General features: G+C 39.4%; 2 protein-coding genes across 2 annotated transcripts in view; both read right to left on the bottom strand.

The window, feature by feature from the left end:
* Positions 1 to 20,449, bottom strand: part of LOC123394119 (ral guanine nucleotide dissociation stimulator-like) — a 153,818-nt gene that overhangs the window by 35,045 nt on the left and 98,324 nt on the right. The gene's annotated exons all lie outside the window — the stretch shown is intronic.
* Positions 1,536 to 20,449, bottom strand: part of LOC123394121 (ligand of Numb protein X 2-like) — a gene marked incomplete at its 5' end in the record, with an annotated part of 105,917 nt that continues 87,003 nt past the window's right edge. The window contains 3 exon segments of the mRNA XM_045087803.1: positions 1,536 to 1,722; positions 2,810 to 2,987; positions 6,837 to 6,977. Coding sequence (XP_044943738.1) covers positions 1,691 to 1,722; positions 2,810 to 2,987; positions 6,837 to 6,977 — 351 coding nt within the window.

Here is a 20,449-nt window from a genome sequence, read left to right as displayed (position 1 = left end):
TTGTTTTTCTGAATCTTCTACCAAAACAAACAATGAAACAGCACAACACAAAACAAATAACTCTTTTGTCTGGTACACCGCCAGCTAACTGCAGAGAAAGAACCTCCCTTTTGAGAAAGAGCAGAGCTGCTACCCTGTATGGTGTGCGACGTGCTGGAAAGAGCCGCCGGTACCCACAGAGCAGTGGCCCTCCCAATACCTGGTTGTGTATACTGGTCTGCACACAACACACAACCCCAGGAGTCCACAGAATAGTGACCTTGGACTGATAGACACCCTTTCGATACAGGCTGACCCCCCGAATAGATTTCAGGCTTTTTTGGTCTTTTTCACTACCACAGGACAAGTCAGTAAGTTAGATAATAGACAAATGAATTCCATTCATCCTGGATTTTTCTGCTATTCTTTACGTGAAAGTACTTAAAAAAAAATATATATATATATATATATATACATATATATATCACATAGCACTATACAAATGCTAGTTATTACAAATTACATCCAAATGAAGCTAGATGTCCCAGAAACTGGCATTCTTATTGTTTATTTTTATTTAAAAAAATCAGTCATTTTCCTACTTGGCTCAGAATCAGAAAGTTTCATCATAGTTTTGTTTTAGGATTCCTCTAAAGTGATCTAGAAACAAAGACAGTAATACACATTCTTCCAACTTCAATACCGAAGTATATACAACACTCATCAGGAGCTGAAACACTTTCATGAGCAGACAATGACCAACTACAGAATGTCCTGGTGGGTTACAGTCCCGAAGGTGGTGAGAAGACCTACTCTCGGACACCAGTGGTTTGGCTGAAAGAGTCTCTCATGTCCAATGAAAACTGAGTTCTGACATCCTGCCTTTTTAGAGAGAGTTAACAAGATTAAGAAAGGGGTTTTAGAAAAGCTTTTCAAAAGGCCCCACACTTTGACCTGTTTTTTCTGGTGAAAAATGCACACAAAGTCTAAGCATGTACACGTGTGGTAAATGACAGCTTTTCTAAAGCAAGAGCATGAACATCCAAAACTCATGGCTGGTCCACTTGAGCACCTTCTTAATAGTCATGGACAGAATGGCTTTATTCATTTTTATAAACAGATACACCAAGTCTTTTTAGCTTAGTTCTTACTATTAAATTTACCTTTAATAAGGTAAAGGGTTTATTTTTTAAGAATGTTTGAATTTTTTAAAAATTACAAAAAATCTTTTTTACAAACTCATGGCCCGGAGAACAAGACCTGAGCTGAGATCCAGAGTTGGATGCTTAACCGACTGAGCCACCTAGAGGCCCCTTAAATTTATCTTTTAAAATATAATAACCTAAGGAAAAAAATACCCTTTTCTTCTATAACTTGATATGCCATTGCCACTTTCATCTCTGACCAGGACCTTCCCCCTCACACGCTGGATGAATGAATTTACTGTGTTCCATACTGAGAAATGTTGTCACTACGATTATTATATGAAACTGCTGAAATGCTCTCAGACCTTGGAAGCCCAAGCCACATGTCCCACGACGGGGACCAGCTGGATTCATACTCATTCTCGCTGAAGGTGCCTGGCTGGTCTTCGGTAGCCTGGGCTGCCTCCTCGACAGTCTGGACCTCAAGTGCTTTCAGGACAATAGCAGGGGACGCGGCGCTGGCTTTTAGCATAGCCATGGCCTCACTGTGACTTCACTTGGTCAAATCAATGCTCATTCATATTCAGCAATATATCACCTGTCCAAAGGAATAAACAAGAAAATGAGATGAGCTACCAAGTCATTATCTTCCCTATACATCCTGTTATTTGTAATTTTTTCACATCTCTGTCATTCTTACGATATCGAGGGAAAAATCCAATTCATGGAAAACATTCCAAAACAACTCAAAACTTTAAGATAATTTCATCATATATAGGAAAAAATGTGGCTTGAGGCACTGTGATTTGACTGGAAGTCCAAGTCATTAGACCTCGTTTTGCTAATGTGCAAGACCTGGGCATGTTCATTTCTCTTCTTTGGGCTTCAGTGATTTCTGTAGTTCTTTCCTGCTCAAAAATTATTTGATCTTTTGCTCTTAGAAATGAATTTTTAACATATCCTGTTTTAGAGTTACACAGTTTTATAGATATAGTCCTACAGAGTTTGCTCAGCGTGAATGTATCAGAATACTTAAAGAGAAGAGGTCCTTGGGTCTACACAAAGAAATGAAACTTGTGATTTGAGCATCTTTTCCTTAAGGAAGAAAAAAAAGTGTTTGTTGCCCTGCCAAGTAATATAATAAAAAAAAAGGGCCACGAGGATTATATAAAAGGTTAGGAAGGAAAAGATGAGTGTTCTATTTTTTAGAGGGTTTTTTCCAACATAAAATAATGCAATGATCTAAATAAACATTAGAAAATAAGGGAAAGGGCACCTGGGTGGCTCAGTGGGTTAAAGCCTCGGCCTGCAGCTCAGGTCATGATCCCAGGTCCTAGGATTGAGCCCGCATCGCGCTCTGATCAGCCGGAAGCCTGCTTCCCCCCACCCACCCCTCGCCTACCTCTCTGCCTACTTGTAATCTCTGTCTGTCAGATAAATAAATAAATTCTTAAAAAAAAAAATGAACGGAAACATCATCAAACTGCAGCAATTTCCCTTCCCATTAGGCATTTTTCTAACCGTAGAGAGAGGTTTTACACTTATATATGGAAGGGAAACTTTAGATTTTTAAAAAATCATATTTAATGGAAAATTTGGGGAATATTTGTTACGTTTTCAAACATGAGTTGCATGCAGGGAGAAGATGGGAGGAGTTTCACTGTTCCCAGCCCTCCCTATCTTACCTCTTTTGATGCGGCCATCACGTGCCAGACAGCCATGAGCTGGCACACTGGTTACAAGGATGGGCAGTTCACCACTCTTGCTTCCTCTGTCCCATGCCACTGTCATTCCCAGGGACTCAGGTGGTTCCTTCTTTACAGTAATGTGTTTTTCTTGGCATGTAACACACTGGGTAAGATCCTAACACAGGAGAAGAAAATTCATTGCAAAATAAATAATACATAGCTGAAGTAAAGTAAGGAAACTGAAGGAAAAAATACCATGGCAATGATAAAGTCACTGTTAAAATCAGTTACTGTAGAAATAATACACAGTTCCTCATGGTACAAACATGACACCGAATACTGGGGATCACAATGTCAGACTTTGGACGGCTGTATTTTCATATGACTATGTATGGAACAGAAAAAACTCAGGACTGTTGACATATGGAAGTCAAAATAGGGCCAATTCTACAAAGGTCAATAATGCACTTGAGTTTTAAGATTCTGAAGACAAGCTAATTAATTTTATTTCTCTCTCTCTCCTCTATTCTTTGAGAGAAATGGTGACAGAACAGTACAAAAGTAAAGTGCAGATTTTGTTAACTGCCAGAAAAAAGCTATAGATCTATCTTCTGTTTCTTACTCATGAGAATGCTCGGTCATGAAATGGGTGCAAACTCATCTTCACAACCTTCACGGAAAGCTATAAGGATATGAAATAACTGAATTTTTGAAAAAGTTAAGGAAGAGAACAATTTTCCAACAAACTGTGTTCTCAGGAAAAAGCAATTTTTACTGATATTGATTGTTTCTATTTATGGGGACACTCCTAGAAGAAAAGGAAAATTTAAAACATCACCTTTTTTTAAATTAGAATGCTATAAAAAACAATGGGTACCTATGCAATATTAAAATAGCAATAGTAACTAACATTTATTGAAGATTTACTATGTGTAAAGCAAATGGCTTCACATGTATTATTTCATTTTCATGGTTTCATTACATTTCATTACAATGGTCCGGAGTGTAAATCCTATGGTTGGCCCCATTTTATAAACAAGGGAATAGCCTTATTAGAAAGGTCATGTAGGGGCGCCTGGGTGGCTCAGTGGGTTAAGCCGCAGCCTTCGGCTCAGGTCATGATCTCAGAGTCCTGAGACTGAGCCCCGCATCAGGCTCTCTGCTCAGCGGGGGGCCTGCTTCCTCCTCTCTCTCTACCTGCCTCTCTGCCTACTTGTGATCTCTGTCTGTCAAATAAATAAATAAAATCTTTAAAAAAAAAAAAAAAGGAAAGTTCATGTAATTTGCTCCAAAGTATATAGCTACGCATGATCACACTGGGATTTGAGGTGATTCAAGTTTAAAAAAAATACACATACACACACATAGTGTATATACATAAACATGTATTCATATGTAGTTGTGTATGTTCATACAGCATGATGCTATATACATCCACACTACAAGGGTGCTATCCCATTAAGTGTAATAATGGAAGCTCCTATCTCAAAAGGTTCCTTAATACATATACTGTAACAGCATAGTGTAGATAACAAGATAACTATTACCACGACTAACAATATCAACAGCAGAACTAGATGAATTCTTTTGCTAGAACTGTAACATTTCCTTTAGTGACACTGCTTCAGAGCGGACAGGTACGACGTGTCAGTCAAGCCCTGCACCTGCAGGGGTGTCGGCTCTTCTCTGCTCCTGAAACCAACACTCTGAAATTTTCTTGAGGGCACTACTTAAATAGCCTAGAGTTCCTAGAATTTTGACCTCATAGAAAACCTGTAAACGTCCACAGGTGGTATCATAGCATGTGACATCTATGTTCGCATCCTTCAAAACTGGGCAAGACCCAAGTTATTATGAAGACAATCCAGGTAAACTCAGCTGGGAGCACATTGACTTCAACGCTTGTGTCTTTCAGGTATCGAGTCAATTAGAGGTGGTTGTTTTATTCCTCCATATGGCTGAGATGTATGCATTTTAGCCAAACTTCAGGGATTACTCTTGGTATTCTTCATGGAAACTTCTAAGGGCTTAACACTGTATGAATGTTTCCAAGCAGGGGCTACGCAGGGGCTTAGTAATATAGTAATGTGTGCTTTAATTTTTAACAATGATTATCCTCTGAACAGGTTGTTTTGATGAATTTGTATTTGTTTTCCCTAGGAGACCTTTATTTTTTTAAAGTAGGATTTGACATCACTAATGCTGTTTGTTAATGGTAAATTGCTAAATTAATGCTTAAAATTACATTTCATGTGGCTGTTCTAACAAGCAGGTTTACAGAGCACCTAAAGTAAGAATTCAGCATTGTTATTTAAAACACCACCACTTAAAAATAAGGAAGAGGAACTAGTAAAAAGAAAAGTATATGTGCCCAAAACAAACAAAAGGACATAAATAGTCCTCTATATGAACGCTGAAACGGTTAAGTAGTTCTTAAAACAGTCTTAAATTTGTAGCGTTGTCTTTGAGCACCCATATTTCCACTTTCTGTAGAATTCATGGATTCAGTTACCAACTTTTGCCTTAATTATGATTCTTTAGGAATATGTAGATATATGTAACTTGTAAAGCAAGGACCAGCGATATGAACAACTCCTATTCAAATTCCTTTTCGAAACAATAACTGCTTTTTGTAGTCATCATTGTGAAAGCAAAATTATAGGTTCCCTTCACACATTTCGTTTTCTGTTCAAAAATAAGATGAAGTTTGTGCTTATAATTTCTTATACTTTTAGCTGTACAAAGACCAGTGACAAGTCTATACTTCAGCTCAGAAAACAAGATAAACCTGATGGGCCAAAAATACTTGTGCCTTTAAATGATGCTTTCTTGGGGCGCCTGGGTAGCTCAGTGTGTTGAGCCCCTGCCTTCGGCTCGGGTCATGATCTCGGGCTCCTGGGATTGAGCCCCGCATGGGGCTCTCTGCTCTGCGGGGAGCCTGCTTCCCTCTCTCTCTCTCTCTCTGCCTGCCTCTCTGCCTACTTGTGATCTCTGTGTGCCAAATGAATAAATAAAATCTTAAAAATAAATAAATACATAAATAAATAAATAATGCTTTCTTGGGCTCCTGTGACATTACAGAGTTATTCTCTCAAATTGTACTTACATTAAGAAGCCACTTTAAGCTAAACATGTGTTTCTCAAGTCATTCTCCGTAAGTAAAATTAAATTGCTTTGCTAAATTAAAACTTATTTACTAGTCTACTTAAAAACTATAGGAAGTAAAAACAAACAAACGAACAAAAAAACTATAGGAAGTTTCCGATGTGTGATTTTCACACAGTTGGTAAATAGCATCATTGTAAAAATTCTGGCCTACTAGAAGTTGAGTTCAAATGAAAGATAAATGAAGTAAATAACACTGAGAACACAGTAAAGTGCCACTGTTTTTTGACTTCTACTGATTTCTGCATCCAAAGTGAGACAGCATCAGAATTTTTGGCACAGATAAATGACCTAGGAATATATTATCAAAGCACTGATATATGAAAGATGCAGCAAAAAGCTCAACATACGGGAATTTAAAATGATCTAGGGTAGTATTCCTATGAACTGTAACATAAAAAGAAATGCTTTCTGTGTTTTGCATGTACCTATCAGAAAGTATGATTTATGCTTCATATTCACATAGAGAATTCTGTTGTTGTAGGCAATCTGCCCAACCGCTAAGTATGGACTTGTTGGTCATTGTCTTTTTTTCAGTTACATAACCTCCTGTTACAACTGAATGAGCAAACCAAGATAAATCCCACTTTCAAGCAGGACCAAACAAAGAAGTCTTTCTAGAAGATCAAACACTTCTCATCAATCTGGCAGAGGGACCTTCTTACTAAGAAACCACCCCTACTGGCTGAGGAACAGACTGTACAGGGACTCTCAAGGGAGCCAAACACACATTCCACACCCCCAAACACCTGTGTTCACCTTTTCCAACAGAGTAACAGCCCTCATTTAAATCTTACCAGTTTGTCACAAGGATTCCCTGAGGGCAGATGAATGAAAACATGCAAACTCGAGGCCTCACCTTGTGTGAGCTGGGTCTGTTGTGGTACAGCGGCTGTGCATGGTGCTGGCTGCTACCCTGAGCTCCTGCGTCCTGGACAGGGTTACCGGGCTGGGATTTCCCCAGCCTAGCAATTGTTAAATCCACCCTGTCGCCACTAGCCTGGAGAAAACACACATATATAATCACCAGTCATTAATGATGCTTCTCACTTAAAAAAATTATAGGGAGGGTCATTGTCAATGCACTTATCATCGCTGTATCAGAGCCTCACCTGAGTGGGGACTGAAGGCCCCTGCTGGGGGTGGGGCAGACGAGGGAGTTCATTTCAGGAGCTAATACTTTAAAACTTCTGCAGGTAAAAGAGCCACACACAGACCTCTTGGGTAAACCTTCCCTAATCTTGCTCATGCAAACCTAATCCTGGAAATACCAAGGATATAACCAAAGCAAAGCCTGGGTTCTGATCTCCCCATGATTTCTTGAAGGGTAACTGTCTTTTTATACTTCCCTCCCCTGCAAAACTGGCCTTGGCACTGAGAGAAAGAGAGCAAAGAAGATAAAAGGACGAACGGATTCTAAACTGGATTACAATCCTTTGTGATTTCTGAAATAAATTCCAAGATGGCTACTTTGAGAGTGATAATCAATGAAACTACGTGTAGCTCTGTTTCCACACACTACAGCTTCAAATCGAAAATAGGGATCAGCTTAAACAGTCCTGAAAAGAATGATAACACAGGTCCTGTAAAACAGGATTAGTATTTATATACATTACAAATTGTGTGCGTATATATGCCATATGAGCACTCACACATAAATGTAATTTTAGAGGTGATGACAACCACGTTAAATTTAGAGGTCCATTATCTGTATTTATAGATCTAGATCTGAAACACAGATTCACATTTATTATACTTTTTAAAGCTATTTTATCTTTGCTTTTAACATACAGGCCTGGTCTACTTGATGCTGATTCTTGGTCATGACTACAACTTTCCAAGTTTACTATCATTTCTATGGGAAAATTTGACAGCCTGCTTTCAAGAAGCTGTGGTGGAAAGTAGAACCCTCCTCCCCCCATGACTGCAGTCAGTAATGTTAAGAAAGCACTCCAGTTTCAGTTCTCAAGTTGGAAAAGGAGTGAAAACCATAATTTAAAAAAAATGATTTTATTTATTTATTTGAGAGCAAAAGCGAGAGAGCAAGGTGGAGGGGCAAAGGAAGAGGGAGAAGCCGACTCCTCGCAGAGCAGAGAGCCCGATGTAGGATCTGAGCCGAAGGCAGATGCTGAACCACGGAGCCACCCAGGTGCCTTAGTGATAACCAATTTTAAGGCCCTGTTAAAGTCACTTACTTATTCAAGTATTTCATTAAACTAGTTTCAGACAATTCTTCAAATAACTGAAAGAATAACACTTCTCATGTGGCCAGAGGCTGGGGATTTGATCTAACAGGTAAATTCCAAATAGAACACTTACAATCCAGATATTTGAGATTCTGACACTTCTGAGTATTAGATCACACGGTGTGAAGGGTGAGAAACCCCTGTGATCTCATTTCAATATTAAGAATTGTTTGCTTTACTGCCTAACCCTCACCACTACCAAATACTCTATAACCAGTAATTTAGCTTTATGGGAAGACCCCTGCTCATGCAAACCTATTAACAAACAAATCCCTGATCTTTTTTGATTTCTTAAAAGACAAAATTCTGGGTGTGTGATGGAAGTGGACATATAAGCTTTAAACGATGGGCCAACATTTGGGTTAGGCCAACTGCCTATCTAACACTTCATGGTTTCAAGCACAACAGAAGAATTCTGGTAAAGTCAAGATTTTTAAAAATGCAGGATGCCTGTAAAGTCAAGATTTTTAAAAATGCAGGATGCCTAAATGACAATACCTGTATTTCATAAAATAGTGGCATGCCCTTTTGCTGGGAGTATATACTGGTATGATCTTTCTAGAGGGAAGTTAAGCAAAATGTCTTAAACTTGAAAACAAAACATTAAAGTCTGTTGACAGGGGAGTGTTCAAGTAAGTTTTAGCACAACACGCCTACTATACAGCTATATCATGGTGCATCTATTTTCAGGGTAAGAAGTCCACAGCATACAGCTGACGTAAAGAAAGGGTGGCATATACAGAAAAATGTTTGTAATGATGTTCTTCAAAACTTTAATGTCACTATCTTACGGACTTTAGGCTGACAGTGATTTGGACTTCCTTCTTCATTTTCTGTATTTTGCCTTCCTTAGTCTCCTTTTCAGACATGGAATACATGTTGTTCTCAGAATCCAAAACATTAAGATTTTTTTCACAAAGAAACAACTTGAGCAATATATTATATTTGGTATCATATATAAGTATCTGTATTCAATTTTTTTAAATCTCAAGTCTGGGACAAGAGACCAACGCCTGAATCTCCCTCCTAATGCAAGATGGCTACCGGGTGTGTGTGTTCCCATAGTTATAATGAACCAAACATTTGTGAAAAGGAGTAATGAAATGGGATTTAAATTTGGGTTTTCTTACACAGTACTTAAATCTTCATTGTTAATTCTGTTTACTATACACATTTCCCAGTGACTATCAACCTACTTTAATTCCTGATGCTCGATTATGTTACTGCTTGGTTTCCTCTATGTCAGAGTGTTTTCTTGTGCTTACTTAAAACAAAACAAAACAAAACAAAATAAAACACCATACACATCTTTGTTTCACCCCTATCATTGTAGGAGATACCCATATCATTAAATGCTCTGGTAGGTTATAGAACCAGAAGGTCTGGCCTGGATTATTTTCTACTTTTTCTATCTTATTTAAAAAAAATTTTTAAAGCTGTTTTCTTTTTTTAAAGATTTTATTTATTATGTATTTATTTATTTATTTGACAGAGAGCAAGAGAAGGAACACAAGCAGAGGGAGTGGGAGAGGGAGAAGCAGATTCCTGGCTGAGCAGAGAGCCCCGATGTGAAACTGGATGCCAGCACCCTGGGATCATGCCTGACCGAAGGCAGATGCTTAATGACTGAGCCACCCAGGTGCCCCTCTACTTTACCTATTTTAATGCTCTTATTGAAAAATATTTTTTTCTCTAATAATAACCATCTTTACTTCACAGGGATACTGTAAGAACACAAGTTATGATGTGTTTGAAATGCTCTGAATGCTTTATAAAAGGGCACTACAGAGATAATGAGTTCTTCTCAATAAAAATTGATTTTCCCCACTTGTATGGAGGTGAAGCGGAGAGTGAACATTACAAGAGCAGGGAAGTCACAACTTTGGAACCACAGCTCCTTCAAGCTTTGCTTGTCTCACCTGTTAAATGTGGACATAAATGTGTTTTTTATGTGTGGGCTTAGGTGGAGCCCATGGAGCAAATGAAAAACCCATGTGAAAATATAGAGCCTTCGCTCTATAAAGAGCAAGGCTAAATGTTCACAGGGATACAGTTTTCCAGACAGGATTTTACCTGTAATGATAAAATCATCTCTTGTGCATTTTGAAGGATTTGGGGAGCCCTGTTTGATTTCCCCCAGGAAATATCAAATATCCCTCAGGTTCTCATGTTACGAAAACATCGGCATAAAGGCTGAGCACGTGGAATGAATATCTGCGTGTACCTGAATGATCTGGGCGGCAAGCTCAGGGGTTCCGAGCTTCAGGTCGTGTCCATTGATGGTGAGCACTCAGTCATTGCTGCTCAGCCGTCCATCCTGGGCAGCCAGGCCCCCTTCCAACAGATCAAGGATAAAAAACACCTGGTTCACCGGTCCTTTGAATGGGTTTAATGCCAAGTTGTTCACAAGAGTCCCGTTTGTGAAAGACTACGTGGAAGACCTCTTCCCGGGGAGAGCTACTGTCGGGGTGGCTGTAGGTCCGGCCCCCAAAGCACCGCTCTTGCAGCACGCTTAGGTGCAGCGTGGAACAGGGCTGGGAAAGGGCGGCTCTGGCATAGTTGTGAGACACATTGCTGGTGTTACAGTTGTTGACCTGGAAGAAAAGAATTATGACCGAGGTGGGACAATCTTTTATCCTCTCAACTGGTAAACATTTATACGCCATTTCCAAAAGAAACTGACATTGGAAAATGACATACAGTCATTATTTACAAAGAAAAGCCTCTGAAGATGTTTTAAAATGCACAGTTCCTAAGCTTCACTCACAATGACTAGCACGAAGTAGAGAATGGCAGTTAGGATCTCAGGCTTCAGCGAGTGTGCTGAATCAGAGTCCCTGGTCCTGCCAGTAGCGGGATGTCTGAGTGTGTCCCCTGAGTGGTGAGATGGGTTTACTCTCCGCTTCACGGGACCAGGAGGAGAATGCAGAGACAGCAGCAGCATGTGGCAAGTGCCAACAAAATACTAGTTCTAGTGGAACAGAAACTGAAGTTCTACTGGATTGATGTGGCTTTTCCAAATGAAAAACACCTACCCTGGAAAAAATACACCGAGTTTTAATCTAAGAAAAGGGACAGATTCTAGATACACAACCTGATCTCAGTTCAGTCATTTTTACTTTAAAGAAAAGCAGGTAATTACAGTTTCACTCTGTTTAGCACTCAAGTGTAACATCTATCTAATACAACAAGCTTAACTCAGTACTCACAGAACATTTATTTACTAAACCTTATGGCCCTGAAAGGAGTATAGTGACTGATCCTGGGACAGGAACAGGACTAAGAAAATACACCCAGCTTCAGTTATTCACCTAGTCAGAGGAAGAGGTTGGCGCAACTCTGAGTATTTATCACAATTAGAATTCCTCTTCTCATCTGTCTGCACCAACAGCAAGCAGGAAATCGACATTCTCTTGGATGCGTTATGTGGCACAGGCTCTGGGTTAGGTGCCTATGATTACCCAAAGCCTTCAATCTTTTTCACGTGAGTCTATCTTAAGGAAAGCCTTCCCCCTTCCTACTCATCTCGGGATGACAGTTTTGAGCACCACTAACTTGAATTTTATTGATTTGGGCCTGTTGACATCTTTTAAAATTCAGGCATCAAAAGCCATAGATCTCACACATAAACTTGTTCTTCGCCCAATTTTGCAACATCTGTGCATTTGATTGCCATCCAGATCCTTGATGAAAAAGTTGAGTAACATAGGGTCAAGAACAGAACTTTAAGGCAGCTTCTAAAAAACCAGCCTGACGTGGATTTGTTAGTCAAAACTCATAATTTCTGGTTATTCAGCTAAAAAGCCACTTATCTCTAGGTTCTTATTTTTCCGTCTTAAATTCACATCTATCACAAATGACTTTACAAACATCTGGCTGGAATCCAGCGCTAGCCACGTGCGAGTATGAAGCCTCACACCATTTTTGTGACGTGGGTTGTGGAATATCCTACAATCGGAGATTTTGCCTTCACAAAAGTGTGGTTGCCAGTGAAACACAGAGAAAGCAGAAACCAAATAAAATACTGTTGCTAGATGTTGTAGAAATAGCACCAACAGAGTAAACTTTACCACATCTTTAGCTAATTATCTTTTGGACCAATGCAGTCAAGACATGACTGCAATTATTTTCCTTAAAAACCAAAAGTGATGGGACACCTAGGTGGCTCAGTTGGTTAAGCAGCTGCCTTCAGCTCAGGTCATGATCCCAGCATCCTGGGATCGAGTCCCGCATTGGCTCCTTTCTCGGCAGGGAGCCTGCTTCTCCCTCGGCCTCTGCCTGCCACTCTGTCTGCCTGTGCTTTCTTTCTCTCCCTCTCTCTCTCTCTGATAAATAAATAAAATCTAAAAGTAAAATAAAATAAAATAAAGTAATATCAATTAAAAAAAAACAAAAGGGAATATATCACTGACGACTCAGATCACACTGTAAATTCGTACTCTTAGTCATGTTCTGAAATTTGTTTTATATTTAATAGTAATATTGATGTACTCTCTTACACTATTTTATTCTTCAAACTGTTCAAAATGCTGCACTGTGAAAGGCCCTGAGGGTATATGGTTCTCCTTTTCAAATAGGTTATTTAATAGAATAACATGGATGTGTGGGTATATATATAAAACACACACACACACACACACATAATCAGTGTGGGAAAACCAAAGCCACCCACTGTTACTACATCTAGTTTGCTAAACTAAAAACACAGGCTAGCTAGCCCTTTGGTCAGTAAATAAACCATCTTAACGTCTCCAAGCTCTTTCAAATTGGCTCACGGTATTCTTTATGCAGCTCACAAAAAGTGGAAGATAACCAGGTAGTAAAAATATACTAAGGAGCCTTCTTTCCAAGTGTTTCCTTTTGAATGGCCATAAATACTACTCTGTATTTGGGCAAGTAGTGTGGCTTTACTTACTGCCTCCAGCATACCAGCCAAAGGCCAATGAGAAGTCAGGCCCACAAGAGGAGAGACCCTTTGTGAATTCAATAATCAGGTTATGTGCTCATAGTTTTTGTATCAATTTGAAATCATTAAACTGCATTTAAGATTGCCATTATTAGGGTTATTAATATGTATGCCTCCATTAACAATAATAATGCACTGGAATGTCTACAATGCTGATTTATAGCTTTGATTTAATTCCCCAAATTATAGCCAGTATTTCAGATAATTAGCTTTTTATTTGAGATATACAGATTCAGTTATGTTATTAAACAATTCTCCAAAGCAGACCAGTAAAAAAGCCTGTAGATGAAATATATTAGCAAACAAAACCCTATAGCAAACAAAAGTATAACTAAATATATTTTATATACATTTTTAGTAAATCTGAGGTTACAGACTTAACCTCAATTATTAACTCAAAGAAATGCAAATAAGAACAAAGCATTTTAAATTTTAGTACCTTGAAAGACTTTCAATTAGAAAAAATGCAAATGAGAAAAATGTTTTTTACCTTGAAAATTTAAAAAAGCGTGAGAAATATGTAAAATAAAAATATGTAAAAAATATGAAATGTGTAAAATATGTAAAAAGAAAAATATGTAAAAAATTTAATATCCAAAGCTGGCACACTGCTGGTAGCAAAGAACAAAAGATGAAAATAAATGTATACTCAATTATAGCTAGAAAGGCCAGAGTGGAAAAGTAAAGAACACTGTGTAAGCTGCAAAAAAGGGCAATCTGGTTCTTTTTGTCTTGGCCACAAAGGTGTCAAAATGTCAAAACCAGCTACAAGAGTTCCTCCACGGAGAATCAGTTTAGGAGCTGGCGTAGAAGGAATACAGGGTAAGGTGTCCAGAGAGCTGTGCCAACCTCATGCAACCAGAATACTACTAATATCATAAAAGGACAGCAAACACAGCAATGCAGTAAATAGCTAGCTATGGTAGGATCAGAAACTGGATTTTACATAAGCTGGATTAGTTATGTTTCCTGTATTCTCCTATTGCCTCTTCGGATTTAGTCAAGAACAAAACACTGGAAGTTCAGTCTGTGTCAGCCAGGCCAAGTGCAACGAAGGAGGGGTTTTGGGCCCAAGTGTCGAAGTGGAAATCACAAACTACAAGAGGCAGAATACGGATGGGCGTGGAAACCAAAGCCAGGAACCCCCAGTGGAAAGGTCAATCCTTGCTGCTCTTGGAGCCTAGTTTGTCTGTCTTCCCCTCTGGACATTTCTCTTGAAGAACTAAAAATCCTAGAGGTTCTAAGTTTGGTTTTAATGAAGAAGACAGCTATGCCCAACAGGATATCATAACCAAATCCACTCTTTTATTGACTCAGCAAGTTTGTCCTGGGTATCGACTCCAGGCACAGCTCTGTGAGAAGCCTGTCCCATAGTACGTAATAATGGCGGCTGCCATCCCCAAAGGAAGACACTGCATTTGAATAACTCTCTGTGACCAATTATGCATTCAGTGGTGAAGAGAAGGAATGTCTTCAGCACTTAGTGTGAGAAGAGGTCTGAATGGGTGAAAATGGCAGGGCAGGGCTTTCTGGATGAAGGTGGGGAAGCTGTAGCACAATGGGGACAGGCTGGAACGTGGAGGGAAGCAAGGAGACTGCTATGTCTGGCTTTTCTGCTACATTATACATTCTATGAGGGCAGGGCTTGCTTTTTGCTCTTAATTATACCCTCAGCTCTGACCACCATGCCTATGATGTTTCAGTAATACACCGATGGCTACAGCTGAAAGAAAAAGCAAGGGTGAAGGCTGAGGGGACAGGTTGTGTAAGACTTCAAAGAGGACCTGGACTATTAGATTAATCAGTATGGACTTGATTCTCTGGTCCAATCTTCCCAGGGAAAGCAGAGTCACAGGTGAATTAACCGCACAATGGTCGTACCGGATTTCAGAGCAGGGTAGGGAGGCGGGGGTTTTGATTCTCCTGGGTTAGACGTGAAGCAGTGAGGGCACAGACCAGAGAGATGGCAGGGAAAAGGGAAGGGGTGAATACCAACAGACCGTGGGGAAGGACCCAGCAGTGAAATTGAGGAGGCAAGAGTCCTTGAGCTTGGGTTCCTAGAAGACATCTTTTCTCATTCATGCCTATTTCTTCTCTCCTAAATATCCATTCTTTTAGCTTCAAGTACCACATACACTAGCATGGGTCATATATCCAGGTCAATTTTCACATACACTCTAGAATTCACATGAACAGTGATTTCTGGCCATCTCACGCTCATCAGTATGCCCTCTAACACAATATCATCTTGCCCGAAGCTAGTTCATTTGTTGGAGTAGCTCATTCTCTTTTAAGAGAGAAGAGGGAGAGGGTAGCACCAAGGATTAGTGCAGAGTCAGGCTGTTTGTGGATTTTATGAGAGTGCATTTGAGAACCAACAAGAGGTGGTCATGATTTCCGAATTCTATCTTAAATTCAATGCTATAAGTTTTAAGTAACTTGTGCTGTGTGACCTGTCTTTTCTAGATTATAGTAATCCGTGTAGAGAAGGATGAATCAGACAATGAAGGTCACTGATGGATGGTACCCTGGGACTAGGGATACAGACAATGGGACAAGAGAATTTAGCAGTGAAGGTGGCCCCGAAAATAGCCAAACCATGGAGTACCAAGCCAGGAGGAATCCAGCTGGCCTGGAGAGCCACGCACTGAGGCACATGTGGGATCAAATTTAAGATGGGGGTAAAAATACATTCCATGAGTCTGGGGGAAATCAGAGAAATTACAGATAAATTCTGATCTGTTTTTGCATAAAAAAAAACAGTAAAACTTACCTTTTTATAAGTCAGATTCCACAGTACCCTAATTTCCTAAGTTTTAAATTGATGAATAAGAGCAAAAAAAGAGGCAAGTTAACAAAATAATTTAAAAAATTGATACCTGAAGAATTGGGTCTCCAGCAAGAAGTCTTCCATCTTTGGCGATCACCCCATCCCGACAGACTTCCTGGATAACAATGTTGATCAGTGGCCTTTCATTGCCTCCCACAATGCTAATTCCTAGCTGAATATAAAGATCAGCCCGGTGAATTTCAATTGTAGTAATAATGCATTCCGGAAAACTAACCTGCTGCTGCGTAGCTGCCAAGTTAAAAATGAGAGGGAGAAAAATAGAAAGAAAAACGTTTTATATTTTGATTATCTTCACGTAAGTAAGTTATCGTCTATCATTAGTGATGACCTTACGTTAATAGATGATTCATAACAAAGCAATACCACGGGATAAGAAAAACAGAATGACCAAAACACCAATAGATAAGATTAGGAAAACACTTCCTCTTCGAAAGGTGAATAATCAACAAATAACTACTATGCATCAGATCACTAGGGACCACATAGTGATCTGATAAAGAAATATACAGACAATATCATCTTGTCCTAATTGATCAGAGAAACTCTGACCCATGAAACAGCTGTAAACAGTGCAAGGCAGTACATATGAAATAAAAAAGACAAACTCTGTGACATACAATCACCGTAGAGGTTGACAAAATAACCACATTAAGCAAGAAGAGGAGGGTCTTGATCTGAGCAGTAGGAGATAGAAGAATTGTTATAGCCATGGCTGGGAAAAATGGGATTTGTAGAAAAATTGGAATTTTCATAAGAGATAAACCTATTTAAAAGTAAGACAAAGGGCCAACTACAAAGATATGCCCAAGATGTATGACTAGAGGTTTTCTGCCTGTTTCCTGGTGGGTCATGTAGACAGATCAGTGGCTGCTACCAGAGGACAGCAATAGTCAGACACATGGCCTTGGGAGTCAGATACATACCTAGCCATTTCGTGGCTCTCAGACTTTGACCAATGACTCCCTGACTAAATTTCCTCATCATTAAAAAAAAAGCCAGTATTGGTACAAGCATTTAATAAGTTAAGTTAATATATGTAAAGTGCCTGGCACAGTGCTGACACAGAATAAGCACATAGGCTGAGGTATTATTTTTGTTCTTCTTGATGCTGTGGATTTCTTAGTCAAGAAGCAATAGGCTTCAAAACAAACAAACAAAAGAAGCCTGCTGATGACCAGTGAATTTGTGGACTACAACAGAAGAGGGGGGAGGGGGAAGGATAAGCCTCAAGGTAAGACTCGCTTTCTGTTTCTAAACGGCAAACTGTTAGACTTGTACACTTAAAGGGTGAATATGTGATACGTGAAGCATATCTCAGTAAAATTATTTGTTGAAGAGGAAAAACAACAACAACAACAACACCCCATGGAGGGAAAGTAATAGGGAGTACTGAGAAGAAAGGAAATATCTGATTTGAAAACAGATGAAAAGCAAAAGCAAGGTGAAGAGCACATACTGTCAGTGGCCGTGTTCTCCTCCAAGGCGGGGTTGTCCAGGCCAGGCTCCTCAGGCCACGGGGGCAGAGACGCTGATATCAAGCTGCACTCAGCAGGTGCTGTGCCTGTCCTTGAACAGTCCGTTTCGAGGGATAAAGTACCTGGAAGATCTATTACAGTGGTTCCATTTTCATTCTCAATCTCTGTCTGAGCTTTATCAGTTTTCCTCCTTTCTAGGGCAAGTCTCCGATGAGAAGCTCCAGGACATCTAGAGAGAGAGCATTAGGGGGGGTCCCAGATGATTTGAAAGGAAAAATGATTGACAGCTTGTGCCCCAACAACAGAATAGCCACTGCTTCATTGCCAAACTCACCTAGAGGTAATCCACTTGTGGTATGTAATTCTGATTTTAACCTCTGCTCAAACTAAGTTCCTAACACACTGTATAGCAAACTTAAAACAGGCGTTGGCATAAATAGTGGCTTCGTGCATGTCTCAAAAAATACTTCAATAAAAACCTGTATTCGGATACATACTAGTCCCAGAAATACACCAGCACAGTAGACGTTACCCTGCAAATACTATTCTGAGATCCTGATTGCATAACCCCCTTTTCACAGGGATGGCTTAACTCCTTAACAGGAGTGGAAACAGCAATCTTCTTCCACAATGTGCTCCTGCATCGACTTGGACCCTGAGTGACACTGTTCCTTTCCAATCTCAGGGCCAAGGGTACACATTCATTAATTAGTGAGAAGCAATACATGTGAGGCTCTGCCACTTGCAGAAAAGCAGAGCAAAGGCTCAAGAGGCTGCGTATGGTGGGTGGCGGTCTTATGTCTAGGACTGCAGACTTCATTCAATGATAGTGTTTTTTAAAATCTCAAATTTCATGAAAAATCAAGTATAGGATAAATTTATTGAAAACTGGAAGCTATCCCTTAGCTGTAAAAGTAATGAATTTCCCCTCACAAACTAAAGATAAGTTGTGGGTTTCAAGTTCTTGCAAAAGATTGCTATGGAATTTCTTTATTTATATTTTTCTCATTCCTGGTTTCCTCATCACCTTATTAAGAGGACAAAGGATTTCCCTTCTGCACTGTTGTGCCGCAATCCAGGAAATGTTCCTGCAAGGACCTGACAAGTAACTTGGACTATTGTATCACTGAGAAAAACGATTTTTGTCAAGTAAGTAGATTGCATGAGAAATGCATTTTAAAACTCTTTCATTCAATAAAAAAATGGTGACAAAAAGTGGATCATAAAACAATACTTGAGATTAAAACTATAGGGAAAGATTCAATTCCCCAAAGGCATATCACACACTGGTATCCATATGCGTAACAGCCAGTCTTCGATGGAGAAACAGACTAGGAACAGGGTTTGGGAAGGAAACATAAGCAGAATGTGCACAGCTGGGAAAGAGCCTAGCTAACCACTACAAAATCCTAAAAACTAAGTAACTGTAAAGCCCCTCTTATCTTATCCAAGAATAAATTTTTTTTCTGTTCTTTCTTTTTTTCTTTTTTTTTTTTTTTTTTGTCAGAGAGAGTGAGCACAGGCAGAGGCAGAAAAAGAAGCAGGCCTCCTGCTGAGCAAGGAGCCAGATGTGGGACTCAGTCCCAGGACTCTGGGATCATGACCTGAGTCGAAGGCAGCCTCTTAACCAACTGAGCCAACCAGGTGTCCCCATGAGTAAATTTAAAACTGGATCCCTGAAGTTGTTAGGTAAAGAACCAGGTATACTTACATCCCAATGGAATAGCAAATTGCTAAGAGGGACTAAAGACAGGTATTTTGTGTGATATCACAGAGAACTATGGAAGAACGCATTCATCTAGCACTCAGGAAGGTTACAGAAGACTACGCAACACCCACCTTTAAACAGATGGGTAGCTGGGCACACAGAGACGGAACAACTAGCCAGGAGGAGACGATGAAAGACTTGAAACTACACAAGGGAGGCAAGAGTGTCAACAAAGAAAAAATGACATAGATTATACCATAGAAAAAACAAGTACATATGAATGGCAAAAAACATGAGCCTCATTAACATTTATAACTAAGACATAAGACTGGCAAGTCATCAGAATTGTTAATACTTAAAAAGCTTAATATAATTTTATTTAATGGATGACAGATTTTTAAAAACATATTTTTCTACCTTGCTTGCATGATATAGCAATTTAGCCAGCAAGTACTCTTAGGAAACAAACTAGTTAAGAGTATCAGCTCTTCCACTTATTGACAACCTCTTCCATTTATTAACAACCTCTCTGCCCATATTCTTCTTTATATAACAAAGATAAGATGGCCTAACTCATAGAGCTGTCATGAAAACTAAATTGCTTAAAATACTGCCTCATAAATAATCAGAACTCAATACAAACTAGTGACTACTAGTATCATAGCAACTTAAAAGTACTCAAGCTAGGGCTCCTGGGTGTCAGTTGGTCAAGCGACTGCCTTCGGCTCAGGTCATGATCCTGAAACCCAAGACTGAGTCCTGCAACTCACTCCCTGCTCAGCAAGGGGTCAGCTTCTCCCTTTGACCCTCCCCCCTCTCATGCTCTCTTTCTCTCTCTCTCAAATAAATAAAAAAATTTTTTTTTAAAAGCACACATGCTATACAGTTTTCTTACAGTACATCTGTATCAAGTCTTATAACCTATAAGACTTAAATAAAACAAAAAAAAAACCCTACAATAAAAATACTTTAATTACTTTACCTGAGCAGTTTCTGTTTTCAACTTGTCAATACTGAGGGTGTTCCTCTGTAATCCACTGGCAGCCAGTGACAGAAGCTGGTTCAGAGTTTTAAATATCCTCTTGTACTTTAAGCATGGCTTTTGAAGACATTCTACTAATTTCTTCTTGTACCTGTTTCTGTTCCTTCACAAATTTCCTAAAAAGATACATAAAAACTGAATTCCAAAAAAAAAACACACCTTTGGTTTCCTATAGGAAAAAAAG

The sequence above is a fragment of the Mustela putorius genome, unplaced genomic scaffold, assembly GCF_011764305.1.
Source record: "Mustela putorius furo isolate JIRA1106 unplaced genomic scaffold, ASM1176430v1.1 tig00001501_pilon_pilon_pilon, whole genome shotgun sequence".
In the NCBI taxonomy this organism is placed as follows: Eukaryota; Metazoa; Chordata; class Mammalia; order Carnivora; family Mustelidae; genus Mustela; species Mustela putorius.
The sequence above is the reverse complement of the archived record's forward strand: the minus strand, read 5'-3'. Positions and strand labels throughout refer to the sequence as shown.